This window comes from Cololabis saira, chromosome 2 (genome assembly GCF_033807715.1).
Source record: "Cololabis saira isolate AMF1-May2022 chromosome 2, fColSai1.1, whole genome shotgun sequence".
Classification (NCBI taxonomy): Eukaryota; Metazoa; Chordata; class Actinopteri; order Beloniformes; family Belonidae; genus Cololabis; species Cololabis saira.
Genome location: NC_084588.1, coordinates 18,623,703 through 18,639,692, shown reverse-complemented (window position 1 = coordinate 18,639,692; position 15,990 = coordinate 18,623,703). Strand labels below are relative to the sequence as shown.

General features: G+C 41.8%; 1 protein-coding gene across 3 annotated transcripts in view; it reads left to right on the top strand.

The window, feature by feature from the left end:
- gramd2aa (GRAM domain containing 2Aa) overlaps positions 1 to 4,268 on the top strand; it is a 44,840-nt gene extending 40,572 nt beyond the window's left edge. For all 3 annotated transcript variants that reach the window (XM_061739411.1, XM_061739428.1, XM_061739421.1), the window contains exons 10-13: positions 155 to 332; positions 2,004 to 2,097; positions 3,564 to 3,668; positions 3,755 to 4,268. In XM_061739411.1, coding sequence (XP_061595395.1) covers positions 155 to 332; positions 2,004 to 2,097; positions 3,564 to 3,668; positions 3,755 to 3,758 — 381 coding nt within the window. In that variant the 3' untranslated portion in view covers positions 3,759 to 4,268. The remainder of the gene's footprint in view (positions 1 to 154; positions 333 to 2,003; positions 2,098 to 3,563; positions 3,669 to 3,754) is intronic.
- The last annotated feature ends 11,722 nt before the right edge of the window (positions 4,269 to 15,990 follow it).

Below are 15,990 nucleotides of genomic sequence, written 5' to 3'. Positions count from 1 at the left end.
TGTAAACAAAAATTAATGGCAAATCCTTCTCTTAGCAACTCCAACATGGATCGTATTAACTTCACATAACTGAGAGTTTTAACACTTCCTTAACGTTGACAGCTTGTCCATTGCAGTCACACTTCCCTTTCCCCTCTTCTCTCCTGCACATCAGGATGAGTTCCCGCCTCCAGACGAGTTCCCCGTGGTTGATGAATTCCCATCAGTGTTAAAGTGGCGAAGGAAACCCTCCGTGGTGTCCGTGTCCTCCTCCCTTCCCGACCTCCTGGGGAACTCCACCAGCGCGTTGGGTCCGCCAGACACGTCCTTCAAGTCAGAGCAGCCGTTGGAAGGTGAGGATACGATGATCATGGTGATGCAGTTGGTTACAGAATCGGGAAAAATACCTTTCTGTGACCTGGAAATACAAAAACATGAAACAATGTCCATTCATTGAGTTGACTGGTTGTATATGTTTCTACTTTTTTTCGTATTTTGTGTATCAGTAACCTGCCTTTGGACAATTCTCTTACGCAACAAGAGGTTAAAGCTTCAAATGGAGATTAAATCACATGGTGGATTATATTAAAAGGCTTTGATGGGATGCAGATTAAATGTGGATTATAACAATGAGTGCAGTGAGAGTTGTTTGAGGTCAGCTTCATGCAGAGATGTGGGATCATCGCACCAACCCAACGCACCAGCATCACTGATGCTCCACTTTAGATTACAGCTCATCAAGTTCTGTTTCTTATCTTCACTGCTTACATGAAGCTGAGCAGTGATCTAATTACAAGTTCATTCTTGGAGTAACCCGAGTACGTATGAAGATTGTATCAGCTCTTAAGGAAGTATTCATTTAGACGGTGATAACCGGCATACGGCCTTGCTGCTCTGAATCCACCCAAACCCACCTCAGTTAAATACAGTCCAGTTCAATCCAATTGTAGCTCAGTTCCTCCAGATCTTTCTGTTTCATCTAGTGGTCACAGGAGATGGACCCTTTGTCCACTGACTCTGGGTACTCCCTCCGCAGTACAGGAGCCGTTTTAGTGTATACTATTGGATCTACAGTGGAGAGGAAGCACTCTCCTCTTTGTCACAGTGAGGATACAGGAAAACGGGCAGAGAGAGAACGGTTGAGCAGTAAATGGTAAAGACTACCTAAAGCTTCTGCACATGGAGCACTGGCTCCTTGTGAACTGGAGAAACCCCCAGACCTCCAGCAGAAGCAGACGCGGGGAGGAGGCCTATCTGCCGTGAATGGTTGGCTGGGGGTGAGAGGGCGGGACGGAGACACAAACAAAAACAAAAGCACTACAAGGAAAGAGGATCCGCCTCCTCGCTGGTGTTGAGTCTCAGGCATTCAGGTCGGGCTGACGCTCAAAGGCTTGGACTTCCTTTTCTTCGTTCTTAAAAGAACTGCTTTAGACAGAGAGGCTTCCTTTTCTTCATTCTTGAAAGTTCTCGTTTCAAGCCTCTACCTGAACCCTCCCTGTTGCACAACAGCCAAGAACACACAAATGAGGCTGAAAGCCACTTTGAAGCGAGTCTTCCCGGTTATTTTGTTCTATTTTTGTGGCTGCCAGAATCTCTCCTACAGTTTGGTTGCAAGCATTGCGCTGCAATGTTCAAGTTCACCACTAGATGTCACTGAATCCTCTGCACCAGAAAATCTGTGTCACCAGACTGTTCAGGCCAAGTCACTCACCGAGCTGTAGTTGTGGGAAAAACAGCAAAAGATGCACACATGGAAAATATGTTTTAATCTTTGAGAAAGCAGGATGTCAACGTTGATAGGTTACAGCTGATCGCTGTGAGTTCAGCTTTGATATACAGTTTTCAAGCTCCCTCTGACAGTTCATCTGTTTACCTGACAGACAGGTTTGAGGATTTATTCATGAGTCCAAATGCATTTGGATTCACACAATGGGGCGGACGAGCAGCAGTGGTATTAGAAGTGAAATATGCAGCACAGTCAAGTAATGTTAATGTCTTTGTGTCATTGTGTGTGCGTGACTCAGAGCGAGGTCTGCAGACAGACAGAGGTCTCTTATCAGAGCCCGTGACGGAGCTGGGCCAGATGGAGTACCAGCTGCTCAAGTTCTTCACCCTGCTGTGAGTACACAAAGGGGCACAACACACACACACACACACACACACACACACACACACACACACACACACACACACAAACACACACACACACACACACACACACACACACACACACACACACACACACACACACACACACACACACACACAAACACACTCACACACACACACACACACACACACACACACACACACACACACACACACACACACTGCGCTGTCGTCACCTCCTCCAACAGCTGACTCACAGCTCCACACACACTGTGACCATTAACATGGAGATATAAATAGTGGGTGAATCAGCGGTGCTGAAATACCTTTAATTTTTTGGTACAGTGTTGTTCCTGTCATGCCAAAAATACCATTAGAATAAAATCACATTCAAAAAAATGTATTACATCAAATGATTTGTCACAGTGTGAATGGTGTGTTTCCTACTCCGCCTGCGCTATATCTTAGAAGGTTGATGAGGTGATCAGGGAGATGTGGACCTTCTCCTGAAGTGTCCTCCAGTCACGAGTCTCTGTGTTCAAGCTTTGTCACATTTCTAAAGCTGGTCGCTGTCAGAGAGCATCGTCTCTGGTGGAAAACACATTACTTTCATTTATAAGGCAGGACGTATATGTTTAAAGAACAAACAAAACAAATATACAATCCTTACCATGTCTTAAAATTAAATAAATGTGATCTCAGATGATCAACAATAGATGATATTTTACATTTTCTCAACAAAAACAACCTAAAATGCAGAAGTAGCATTTCTTTAAGGTTAACGTCTGGTCCTTCGTTTTTGTTACAGATTTGCTTTTGTGCTTTGGATTGTTGCTTTACAGAATGTCAGCGGTGCTTCAGAAGTCAGACTGAGAGCCTCGTGTTTCACTCCAGAGTACTTTTTGGAAACTTTAAAGGCTGTCACACCTCCACCTTCATGCCTCATACCCGGCATGTTTCCACTGAAGCATTAAAATGACACCGTGTGCATCATTGCCAAACTTTTTTATTTTGGTCTTGTCTGTTTAAATCCCGCAGCCAGATTTTTCTGACAGAAGCTGCCCTCTCTTACAACCTTCCCTTAAATAGCCATCCTTGTGCAGTTACATTGTCGGGAAACATGAGTATTTAACACGTTAAATGAGGTCTTTTAAAGCTGAGGTGCAGCTTTTGGCCTTTTGCAGTTTCTCTGACCATTGCGTGGTTTAACATAGAAAAAAGCTAACAAAGAACAACAACAACCAAAAAGCTTGTTTATTTAGTCATTTTTTTTGTAGCAGGAAGTCTTGAAAGTGAAAAATAATAAGCAACTGGGTTTGTCCAGGAGCTTGATGTTGACAGAGAGTCAAATGTCGCCTCCTGGTGTTCATCTAAAGACATCACGCTCTCTCCGTCTGCGTCACCATCTGATGTCACTAATTGAAGGAAACCGTTTCTGATTTAACTAACACGTATGTCTCCTCTTATGTTGTCAGCATCATTCTGCTCATCCTGTCATCCTGCTACCTGGCCTTTCGTGTGTGCAGTCTGGAGCAGCAGCTTTCTTTCCTCAGTAATCCCAATCTACCCCTCCGAGAGAGGTGACATTTACTTTACTGTGGATGTGAAACAGCACAGTCCTACTCATCAGATTTACCTCTAACCGGGTCGTTCCCTCCTCTTCCAGGTAACCACTGCTCTCCACTTTGACCCGCCGGACTGGCCGCTGATTACTCTCCTCACGCTCGGGAGTCCATGATGCCTCCCAGCTTAGAGTCAGATCTAGGACCAGCTTAGAGCCCAGAATAGATCAGAGCGGCTGCAGCAACACGACCGGAGGAATCCAGGAAACCGTCCCAACGTGGAGCGACTTCCTGCTCACTGATCACTTCCAGACTATGCAAACAGACTGTATATTTATTCCTGAGTCTAAAGTATCTTTTCTTTTAGAGTTTGATTGTCTGAAAGGGTCTTTCCCTCTCACTGACATATAATTTATTAACAAATAAGTCTTCAGTGTAAAGACAACCTTAATCGTAGAGCAAACTGAATCTGCTGTTTGTGACACTGACGATGGTCGGAAGTGGCGACGGACGATGAAGGTGTTTTACATGTGGAATAACAACACACAGATGCTTGAATGGACTGAGAGTCGAGGTATTTCAGGTGTGTTGTGGTCGTTGCAGAGTCGACTCATCCGCTGGTAGGCTGAGACAAACGTCTCATTTTCAGTAGAAAAGTTCAAATTAGTTGCAACAATTTCATGTAGCATAATAGATCTATTTTTGCTTTATTAAAAAGGTACTAAACAGTCCTTTTTGAAGGTATTTATGGAAGAAGGTGAAGCTGTGAGCACAGAGGTTTCTCTGAATCATGCTGGAGTGATAACAAGAGAGATAATAAGAAAATATGAAATGATTTGATTTCTTGTAAAAATGTTCATCTTTCATTTCATTCCTTGTTTTCTCTGTAAAAGGAGCGCCGGGGTTGTTTATACATTTCAAAGGCCGACTTAAATCAAGGGCTTCCAATGACACGTCGGCACTCAGTGTTCATGTTATATCCTTGTCGTAAGATGTTTGATGGCATTTTTTTTTATTTATTGTTTTGGTGGACGTGGGTAACGTAGTCCTGTAGTCGTAGTTCGTAGAAGACTGTGTGATTTCTTACCCACAACACTTTTTGTCATATTCCCTCACCATCCACCAGCTCTCCATCTCATGAATCCTCTGTGAAAGAAAAGAAAAGCAATGTGGAAACAGTGGGTGGAGCCAGCCTTCCCCCCACAAACCCATAAAAGACGTTTCCCCAGCGTTGCCTCCGTGTGCCTGCGGGTCTGCACTTGTGTTATTGTGAAACTAATAATGGAGGGGAAAAGAGTAAAAGAGAAAGTTACAACTTCCTTTTTGGTGTGATGTGCAGTTTAACAATGTTTTCATGCAAAAAGATCATTTGTCTAACTTCAATTTTGATACGCTTTCAGCTTACTTAATTTGTTTTTTCCTTTTCACCTGAGCCTGAAGTTTATTCACGACGCGGCTGAAATACAAAAGCATGAATGACATCACATTAAAAGAGTCTGTGCACCAGTTTGTGATGTCATCAAGTTCAACAACATCCTCCAAACATTTGTTATTAAAAACGAGTATTTTTCCAGGGAGATCTGGAGGGAGGAGGAGCTAGCTCTGTGTTTTATTGATGACATCATCCTGAAATCGATTACCCTCCCTTTAAAATGACAAGAGTTCGTAATTTTTATTTTGGAAAAACTTTACTGGCAAGTATTTTATCCTGCCATAGTAGAGCAACACACATGACCAGAAAAAAAGGCTTGAGTACCACAGATTTATGAGTTTCAGTTCGGCCTAAATCATAAAGCAGCAGAATGATGTTGATAGAAGGTCTCCGTGCTTAATGAGCTGCACATGCGGCGCTGGCTGAACTCCACTGACACCGGCCTTGTTTTCAGTGGCTCTGTTTAAATTTAACACCTTGTCACCGTTTTAATGGCGGTTCAGCCTCGAATTTCTGATTCCTACCTGGAACACACGTCCCCCTCAAACTGAAGCTGGAGAGAGCCTGAGGTCCTCAGGCCACAGCCACAGTTTCCAGCTTCACTACATGTCATCAAATAGGTTTTTTTATACATGGAGAAGAATGAGGCCTAAAGATGAGGCTCGTCTTAATTCAGTTAAATGCACTTGTTACAGAAACAGGCCGAGGCTTTCTCACCGTCAATAAACCAGATATGATGGATTTCCATCCCGATTCCCTTCTTTTGCTTAACTCATCAGATTTTGAGTAAAATCAAAAATGCCTCTCCTCTCCTGATAGTACACATAACTCTGCATCAGCTTGTTCAAATGTTTCTTTAAAGGTATATTAAATCATCACTGGTTAAACATTGAAGTGAGGACTGAATACTTCATCTCATCATCAGTGGAGAGTAAATACATCATGTTTTCCACCCACTTGAAGTTGAAAACGTTGGACGCCATAATTAATGTATTCATTCAATGCACATGAGCATTAGTTTGTATGAAATAAAGAATATAACTTTAAATGAGGCAAAATGAAAGTCTTATGAAATGCCTTATTGCCATGTTTTTTAATTTGAAGTATTTTCAGTCTGCTTAGATTTTTGCATTAAAAAGTTTGTCCAAGTTAGCATGTACAGCATCGTTCAGCAACGTGGCTTCAGGCAGAATTAAAGTGGCCGCATTCTGGAAACTGATGCTGCAACACAGAAATCTATTAGAAGAAATACAGGTAACTGAACAGTGAGATTTCCTACTCAAACTAAAAATAATTCTAGTTACAGTTTTCTGGCTGCAGTTTCCGTCTCCCTGTAAAAGGTGAATATATGAGCATCCCTGACAGTCACGTCCTGGGACAGTGCTTACAGCAGTCCCAGGTTGTCTTCATCAACCCTCAAAGCGTTTCCATTTTACGTGCCAGTGATCTCATGCTCTCCTTTATCTGTTTTACTCCTATTCAACCTTCTCAACATCTTTACCTCAACCCATCTGGATTTAAGTATAACCTCAGCTTTAAAAAGCTCAGTGAGCTGCACCCTTGTGTAAACAACTTTCCCATTCTGATTGTTACTCATCATCACAGATGTTGAAACATACCAGCATTACCGAATGAAGGCCTTCAAGCTGCAAGCATCCAAACCAGCATAGTATTTTCCAAAGTAATTTCAAAATAATGGAAATAAAAACAAATCTCACAATGTTGAAAAGAAAACCCCAATATGACCAGATCTATTGCTAAAGATTCCCACTAGTGGGTTTCCATTTTATTTTATTGTGACTAAGTTCATCTCTCCTCTGAAAAATGACATTATAAAACTTCCCAGATTGATAGAGAGCAACAGTTGCTTCTCTAAGATAATTGCTGATATGGTTCGTCCTTGGCATTGTGTTAAATCACAGCTAAATGCTCCAGACCAGCAAACTGTCAAAACTTCTGCTTTTATGGAGATGGTCCTATGCTGATTATATAATGAAGTACACTGAATTAGCAGCACCTGGCTGTGACTTTCATTTTTGTAACTGTTACTAAAGTAGCAATCGTTTAAGCAATAGTTTTTCACAGTTTCAAACTAATGACTAATGTCCATATGAATGCAGTTGTGGTAATTAGCACAAATACAAGTAATAGTAAACATTAAAACAACATTTTCCTCAGTATTTTCATCTTAAGTCATGAAACCAACCTCCAGAGCCTTTTGTTCAATCTTAAAAAGATGTTGGCTGACCTTCAGCTCTGGGACCTGCGTCAGTTCAGTTCCCAGGTAGGGATGCAAACCTAATTTTCTCTGAATAATAAGAAGATGCAAAGATGGTTATGTACGTATGCACAGTTGTGTACTGCGTGGACTGTAACAACATGTCCCTCAGTATATCTGGATTTTATCACCTGCGTCACAATGTTATCTACCCACTGTATCTCAGTATCTCAAATGAAGCCGTTTCCTTCAACGGGTTTGTGGTTCAGTCATGTATGTGAAACTTTTACTGCTGTTAAAACCTTCCTGATAACACCGGCTGGACTGAAACTGAGGAGTTGTTGCTGCTTTGGCAACTTCATGCCAGTCTTGTTGCCTTTTATGGTTGAGTATCTGGTGGAAACATGTATATTCTAACTATTAGCTCATGCAGAATTTAGTTCATCAGTCTCTGTTGGAGCCTCCCGGAGACCTCGTGCAGCACGAGGGCCAGGGGCCAGCACTGTAGCTCTTTGTGCATGTGGGTGTGCATTTAGCAGCAGAGTAATGGGGGCAGGTCGAAGCAGATGGCCAGACAAGCTGCAGCTCCGTCCATTCCTCCAGGGAGTCGTATCGTCTGTCCTGGAATGCTCCTCGGGTGACCTGTGACCCCTGCAGTGTGAGCAAGAATGCTGACTGTAACTTCATGCATCGCGCACAGAAAAATCATTCCACACATGGGGCATAGCTGGAGGTTTCCCAAAAAAGCATATTATTACCTCAGTGCCGCATTAAATGTGCCCAGCTAAATGTGCTTCGCGAGCACAATCCAAGTGCATTACAACTGATCCATGTGGGGGGGGCGAGGGGGGCTGCGTTTTCACTGGAAGACAGAGAAACTATTGCATCCCCCTCTGAGGAGACTTGGGGTTTTAAAATGCAGTTGCATAGGGCATATATATCTCATGGATATATTCTCCAAATCAACAAAAATGACAGCATATGCAGTTTTCTGGCAGTTACATAAGTGTGTTGCATAAGACACAAATAAGACCTGGTTCAGGGAATTAGTCCATGCATTGTGTAAAAGAAATACAATAAAAAATTGCTTTGTTGCAAGTTGTACGTAGCTGAAAACGTAGCTGATTACATAAATGTCTCACTCGTAAAAAAGATTAAACATTTAATTTATCTCCTACCAGGCGACCTCGGAGGAACAGCATGCGATCCAGCCACATGTTAAACTGTGTTTGGATTAACGGAGGTTGGCTGGACCACAGACACACCCCAGAGTTCACAAACAGTTGGACAGCTTCACTATATTTATGAGGCTTTGTGCCCACCATTGACTGAGAGGAACACGTTCACACCCACTCCCTGGAGAGCTGGAAATAGTCGGAGTACATCTAACATATTTTTACTAATTCTTTACTCCAACGTACATCATTTCAGCACAAATAACAGCAGTGACAGGCTTAATGTTAATAGCGTCATATTTTTATGTATGATGAAAAATATGTAAAATGTAATATGTAAAAAAGGTTTAATAATTTGGGGAGATTTTTTTTATGTTAGGTTGAACTTCAGCTCCTGATATTAACCCATGAAGGATTAATCTTTACAGCTGAATTAGAAATGAATATGCAACATAATTATGCTTTTTATCAATTTCTTTACCCCCATAGTTTTGTCTGCTGTACTCTCAGTGGTACTCTCCTGTTGTGGCCAGTTGTTGTGGTTTTTAACTCTTTGCAAGCCAAATACTGTTGGTTAGCATGTGGCTAATCAGCTAGCTTTTACAAGGTTATTTATAAACCACAACATGTCAAGTTTAGGCTGTAGATGTGCTTAATGTTGAGCATTAGCTAATTCATAGTTAAACTCTGGAAAGCCTGAGCAAAGTTGTTGTTAGTTTATAGTTTCTCTTCAGCCCAAATTTCACCGGCTACCAACTTCAGGTTCATGAAGTCTGCTTCAGTTTCAACATCCTTTGGAGTCAGTAGAGCCCACATTAATGTAATACATTTTAAAATCTGTATTTCTAAAATCTTATGACCTCATGAGCCTACAATATTGACAAAATCAGTCACAAGCAACTCTTGTCATAACCTACCTGATCAAATCAAACACGCAGAAAACACATTAAGTGGTTGATGTTATTTTTATTCATGCATTTTTTTTCCAATTGGAAAAAGTAGCTGAGATCAAGCTAACCTTCAGTTGCAGGTTAAACTATAGGTTTAAGACATCAGGTTCTACATCTCTCAGTTATTTCTATGAAAACATAAAACTGGCAGTTGCCAGAAGAAATACCATTACAGCAATAATTAGCTATCACCAAGATATCTAACCTCTTAAATTGTCTCTGAACTAGGCTATGAACCAACTGGAGTGCTTTTTTGAGTACGCTTTAGGATGTTACATGGAAGTGTGCAAATGAATACTATCCCAATCTAAAACTGATTATAGTGAGTTTTCTCCTTCAGCTGCTTAACCCAGATTAAGGTCATGATCTGACTTTTTGTTGATCGTAAATTTAAAAAAAAAAAGAAAAAAAAGTGGAACAAATTTGATTGTGTTGGTCTAATCTCTCCTCCACTAAGTGAGTAAAGTCACTTTAACTTTGGGGCAAAAGACAGACTGGTGTCCTCTTTTTGACTAAAACTGTGACAAATGAGTGCCCGACCCAATGGGCTACGTCACCCTATCGAGGTGGATGCCATCCAAGAAGCAGTTCCTCATCTGACCACTGGGGGCGGCATCAAACGTGAGTCAATTTACTGTTAAACCTCCATGTTAAAATGTCCGACAGAAATACATATATTTACAGTCTGGTCTAAAAACAGTTGTGGACTCTATACGCCAGATTTCACATCCATGACAACTGAAAGGAGGTGGCATTTTTAAATACCTCGTTAGTGGGAACAATAACATGGTTGTTGTGCTGTTAGTTGTACTGACTCGGCCGGATTCAGCACCCCTGGGTTCAGCTGGATGCTACTTCAGTTTCCTGCTCCTAGAGAGTGAACTTCACAGCCGCATCATTCAAGGCTAACTTGTGAGGGTCTTGGTTGCAGTTTGCCATTGAATGGTGGAGCATGGAGCTCCAACAGTCCTCATTTCAGCTGTGGTTGTCTTCGTTTTGGATGTCGTTTCGGTAGCGACATCTGAAACAAGGACAGACTCGGTCACAATGAATGAGATGTAATGCTAGTTAGCATAACAGGATAACGTGAGCTAAGCAATAAGCCGCTTGTGGAAACTGAAGCCCCGTTTACACGTAGCAAAAACGGTGGTGTTTTCATGCGTTTTGGCAATTTGTTTACACGAAAACGAAGCTCAAAGTCACCAAAAACGATAATTTCTGAAAACTCCGGCCAAAGTGGAGATTTGCAAAAACTCCGTCTTAACGTTTGCTTGTAAATGGAGGGAAACGGACATTTAGGCTTCAGAACGTCACATTATGCGACAGAAACGTCATGTGTTTGCGACCTGTGTTTACAATTTGTTTGGCCACTGTAGTTACTCGTGTCATTTTTTGGTGATTTTTTCCAGGATTCCGATTGGCTAGCATGACTTTATGCTTCTCGTTGCACTGCCACTTGTAGGTTTGGCTGCTCATAGCACCTTAACAGCGTATTTATGAGGGTTTGTGTAAATGAAGAGATTTTGAAAACGATATGATGTTCCATAATAATGATGGTATTTTTCAAAACGTAGAGGGGGAAATATCCGTTTTTTTAAATACTATGTGTAAACGTGGCCTGAGTGAAGTTGGGCGTGTCGCTGAGCTAAGTGTAAGTGCACAAGTGAGCGATTTGGAGGTCTGCCCAGATTAAACTTGTGGCATCAGCTGAGCGAGAGACACTGTACCTGGTCCTGGACGTACTGTATGTACTACTTCTCTTAGTTTTACATTGGTTATATACACACTTATATACACTGTTTTAGCCGAGTGTATTCTGTTAAGTTTTGTTTCATGTAACGTTTGAGTGTCAAACCTTGGTTTTGGATTCATGATATACAATGTTAATTCCTTCCTCTTCATGCCGCTACCTGGTAGTTTGCATTTGTGTCCTCGTTGACAGATACCAGTCTCATGTTTGCATAAAATGCAAAGCTGCCGATGGCGATTGCCTAGTTCAAACAAATGCTGCAAACGGGATCAACGGCTCGAGTCTGTCTGACACTTTGAAAACCCTCAAAGCAGCCGCTCTCAGGTTCATTCATTTGAGCGTCCGTCTTGTTTTTTGTGAGACAAAAGCATGAAAAGGGGAATAAATAATTTCTGCTGACTCAGCTAATGCTTCTCTAAAAGCTGAAATCAAAACATGTGGAGCTTCTGGCATTGTTTTATATCAGCCCATAGTTCATTTAGCAGAGTCCTCTAGAAAAGATTCAGTTACATTTCACTGGCTTCCAAGAGATGCTGATAAAAGTCAAACATTATTCACACCACATTGACTGTTCAGCATTTCAAATGTGTTTTTAATTGTCTGGCTGTTTCGCATCAGATTCTGGGATTAATAAAAATGCCTCGCATGCTGAAGCAGGAACTTCCTCTTACTTTACTGTCTTTGCTTGGTGGATATGAGAAATGTAATTTCCATAACAATTTTGGGTTCATTCAGGGACTGGTCTTCGTGACACCTGATCCAGGAAAGTGAGATGGATGTATGTCTTGATTTGTTTTAAAAAGAAGCATAGATGGGAGATTCGACTCTTGGATGCAAGTGAGCATCTAATTGTTGCCTTCTGTTTTCGTCTCTGATATTGTGATGTGGACCTGACCTACTTAGACATCCTGGAGAAGCTATTGTACCACTAAAAACAGACACCTGGAAACAGGGCTGTCCAGGATAAACACTGTGAAAACAGCCTCTCTGGAAATAAGCCTAATATATTTTGCTAGTTTTATGAATTCCTACATGTAGTTCCTAAATCACTTTCCATACATGTTGCTGTCCATGAAGGAAAACATGGTTCCAAGTCTTTGTTGTTGGATGGAGGCGCGTTGTGACAGCGTGTGATGTACAAGGACCCACAACCCAGAATAGGTTTTATGTGATGCAGTCAGACAGTTGGATCAGCATGGTTTATGTACAGGATTATGTGTGCGTTTGTGTGCACACATGGACGTACTGCAGGCCTGAGAAACTCAGTCTGATGGGTAAATGTGAACCACCTGGATGTCCTAGAGGGAAACGCTGGCTGCTGCTCCTGACATCAATTACACACATCGCTGATGAGGAACAGCGAGGAGTGAGTTCACCAACGGAGCTCTGCATCTAAACAGCCTACGTCAAGCTACGGCTCTCGTCATAAATTTAAACCAGTCATATATTGTTTTGGATATTTATGCTTTCAAGTCAACCACTGGGAAAAAAGTCCCAACAGATATACTTTTGATGTTGCAGTGAGCAGATGAGTAAGTTAACTCTGAAGTTCTCACAGTCGTCAAGTATCACAGCAGACAACATTTTAAAATGTTTAAAGTACTCTCAGCCTGTTGGCTCAGAGGAACAAATTTAAACAAATTAGACTATACAACAACATGACATATGTTATCGTTACTTAATACAAATTAAATCATAACGCAGAAACAGAATTAGAAGAACTAGTTTAGCAGCAAGTTGCTTCTTATCGAATTAATTTGTTTAACTAATCATCTGAAGTGTGACCACCTCTATAAAGACAGAGGCTTTAACAGTTTAGTGGTCTGGAGCTTTCTAGCATATTTTAACACAATGCCAAGGAGGAAGGACATCAGCAAGGATAGTAGAGATATTGGTGCTAACAATCAATCGGGGAAGGGTTACATTTCTAAACAATTTGCAGTCCACTATTCAACGACTTCACGGGCATGGTTTGTCTGGAACGGTTGCTAGGAGAAGGTCTCTACACTCTTGAGAGAACATCACTGAGGTTTATAAGGTAGTGAACCTGAACAAACCACAAGACATCTGGACCAATGTGTTTGGATCGACGAGACCAAAGTCAAGGTGCTAGACTTTATACTCAGTTCCAAGAAAACCCAACACTGCGTATCAGCACACAGAAGGAATACCAGGTGTCCAGCACGGTGGTGGAGGGTTGATGATCGGGGCATGTTTTGAAGCCACAGGACCTGAGCACCCTGCAGTCACTGGGTCAGCCATGAACGCCTCTGTGAGCTCATCTGACCTGTAGTTAAAGCTTAGCTGAATTTGGGTCATCCAACCAGATAATAATCCTAAGAAAACCCAAGCGTTTTTTAACAGAAGAGCTGAAATAGGAAAGAACCAAGATGAAGCAATGGCCCAATCAAGATTTGGACCTCAAACAATGATGTGGCACATTGGTGATGTGCTTAAACAACCTCAATCAACTGAAACAACATTGTTGAGTAGAAAAGAAGAACCTGGAATGCTTCATTTTGTTTTAAATGATGACTCAAACTCTTGGTGTGCTGCATTAACAGTCAAATTCTGCTTAATTGTAAGAACTCACAGAGGAGACTTGATAAATTGGCCATTTCAAGTCAAGTCTGTGTAAATCATTGTGCCGTCCCTTGTTCACTTTGTTTCACTAGCATTGTTGTTGGCGGGTTGGGAAAGCCCAGCTTTGTAGCATTTTATGAGGACATGAGTAAACCCTTACAGCTCGTCTGACTGGTTACTCTGGGTGAAACATGTCTGCTGCATGTAAATAAGCCCCTGATGCCAGGAAGACGACGGCGGAGAATGTGATTGTTAAAAGTAGAGCAGTCTGCCAGAACATGAGGTGGCAATGTTCTTTTGCCTGTCGAACTGTTTCTGATGAGCGCTAATTACTTTATTATCCAGCATGTGGCTGACCGACTTTACAGAGTTTTAGTCCACCTTTGCTTTTTAACAGTTTTAAGAGGCTGATTGCTCTTCAACAACAGGCCGCTGTCAGAAACTGGAGGGAAAATTTAATCACAATGACAGACACACTTGACTCACTCAAGCTGATTGTAAATCACACAATTGTAAATTCTTGTGTCTTTTATGAACACATAAACAGTGGCAGTGCCGGAGGAGAAAAACACCTCGGAGCTGATACCTGTGTGGACCTCCCTTAACAGCGATGGCGTTGAGCTTTCAGCTGCTCTGGATCAGACTTTGTGGGACTTCAGGTGTGAACAGCTCTCGTGAGCTTCGGTTTCCGCCCTGACTGGGCCGCCAAAAGAAGCCATTCTGTCGTGGATTTACCTCGACGTTTCGTCTTTTCCCTGCTGCATCAACCAACTCCGACCAAGCTTCAATGACTGACACTAAAGTGTAGCATATTTTGGAAAATCTGGAAATGTATTTTTCCCTTGATGATGGGGCAGCACGGTGGCTTGGTGGTTAGCACTGTTGCCTCACAGCGAGAAGGTTCCCGGTTCAACTCCCTGGCCCGGCGGGGTCTTTCTGTGTGGAGTTTGCATGTTCTCCCCGTGCTTGGCTGGGTTCCCTCCGGTTACTTCCTCCCACAGTCCAGAAACATGCATAGGTTAATTGATGTTTCAAAATTGCCCGTAGGTGTGAGTGTGAGTACACACGGTTGTCTGCATATCTATGTGGATAGACTGCGATAGACTGGTGCTCTGTCCAGGGTGAACACCTGCCTCTCGCCTGAAATTAGTTGGGATAGACATAAGTACTATCATAGACATAGACTATGTTTACATGCAGTCAAAATTCGGGTTATTACTAATATTCCGGTTACTGAAACATTGGGAATATTCTGTTTACATGCGTGAGCAAACAGGGTTATCCCTGTATACATGGTGATTAATCATTTGGGATATCCCGATCAAACCAGCGACGCGCGGAAAACGTCATGACGCAATTAGCGTCATTTCCAGTTCCTCTTTCTGTATCCAAATTCAAAACAAATGCTGCTTCACGCAACTTTTCGCTCACCGTCTTGTAAATCTCGCTATCCCGGTACTTTCTACCATCTACAAATGCCAAAATGTTCATATCCTTCATTACATTTATGAAGTGATTAGTCTCCTCTTCACTCCAAAAGTGTGGTCTTGCGTTTCTCCGTGTTTATAAGAACTTCCTGGACTCAAAAGACCAGGATTCCTTGTGAACAGAGCATGCGCAGAAAACAAATTCCTGTTCCGTTTGATGGGGATATTTTGTTTGGTGTTCACATGACCGAATATTCGGGTTTTAAAAGGAGTAACCCAGGGGTCACATTCAGGTTTTTAAAAACCGGAATATGAGCAAATTCGGGTTATTCAAAGGAGTTATTAGTGTTTACATGGCCGTGCAAATTCGGGTTATTGCCAATATTCGGGTTTTAAAAGGGTTATTGAGAGCATGTAAACGCAGTCATAGATAGGTCTATATGCTTGTTGTTGGTGTGAAATGTATTGTTTGTTGATATGAATACTTGTTTGGTTGGGGGATGTATATACATTCCTGTGTTGCTGAGGGGTAATGAGAGCGTGTCACTGCTAGTGGATCGGATAGGGTTTGTGTGTGGTAGGGAGGAGTTATGTTTACTGTTGCTTTCTAAATATTGTATCTATGACATCTATTTGTTTTTATTGTAATTTGTTGCTTTTATTACCACGCCTTGTGTTCCTTCTGGCTGGGGGACTGCCAATGGAAATTAGCCTTTTGGATTCTTTTTTTTCCTTTTGGGTGCATTTACATTTTTAAAATTTACATTTTAAAATGTTCATTAATGTACACATAACATAATGTAAT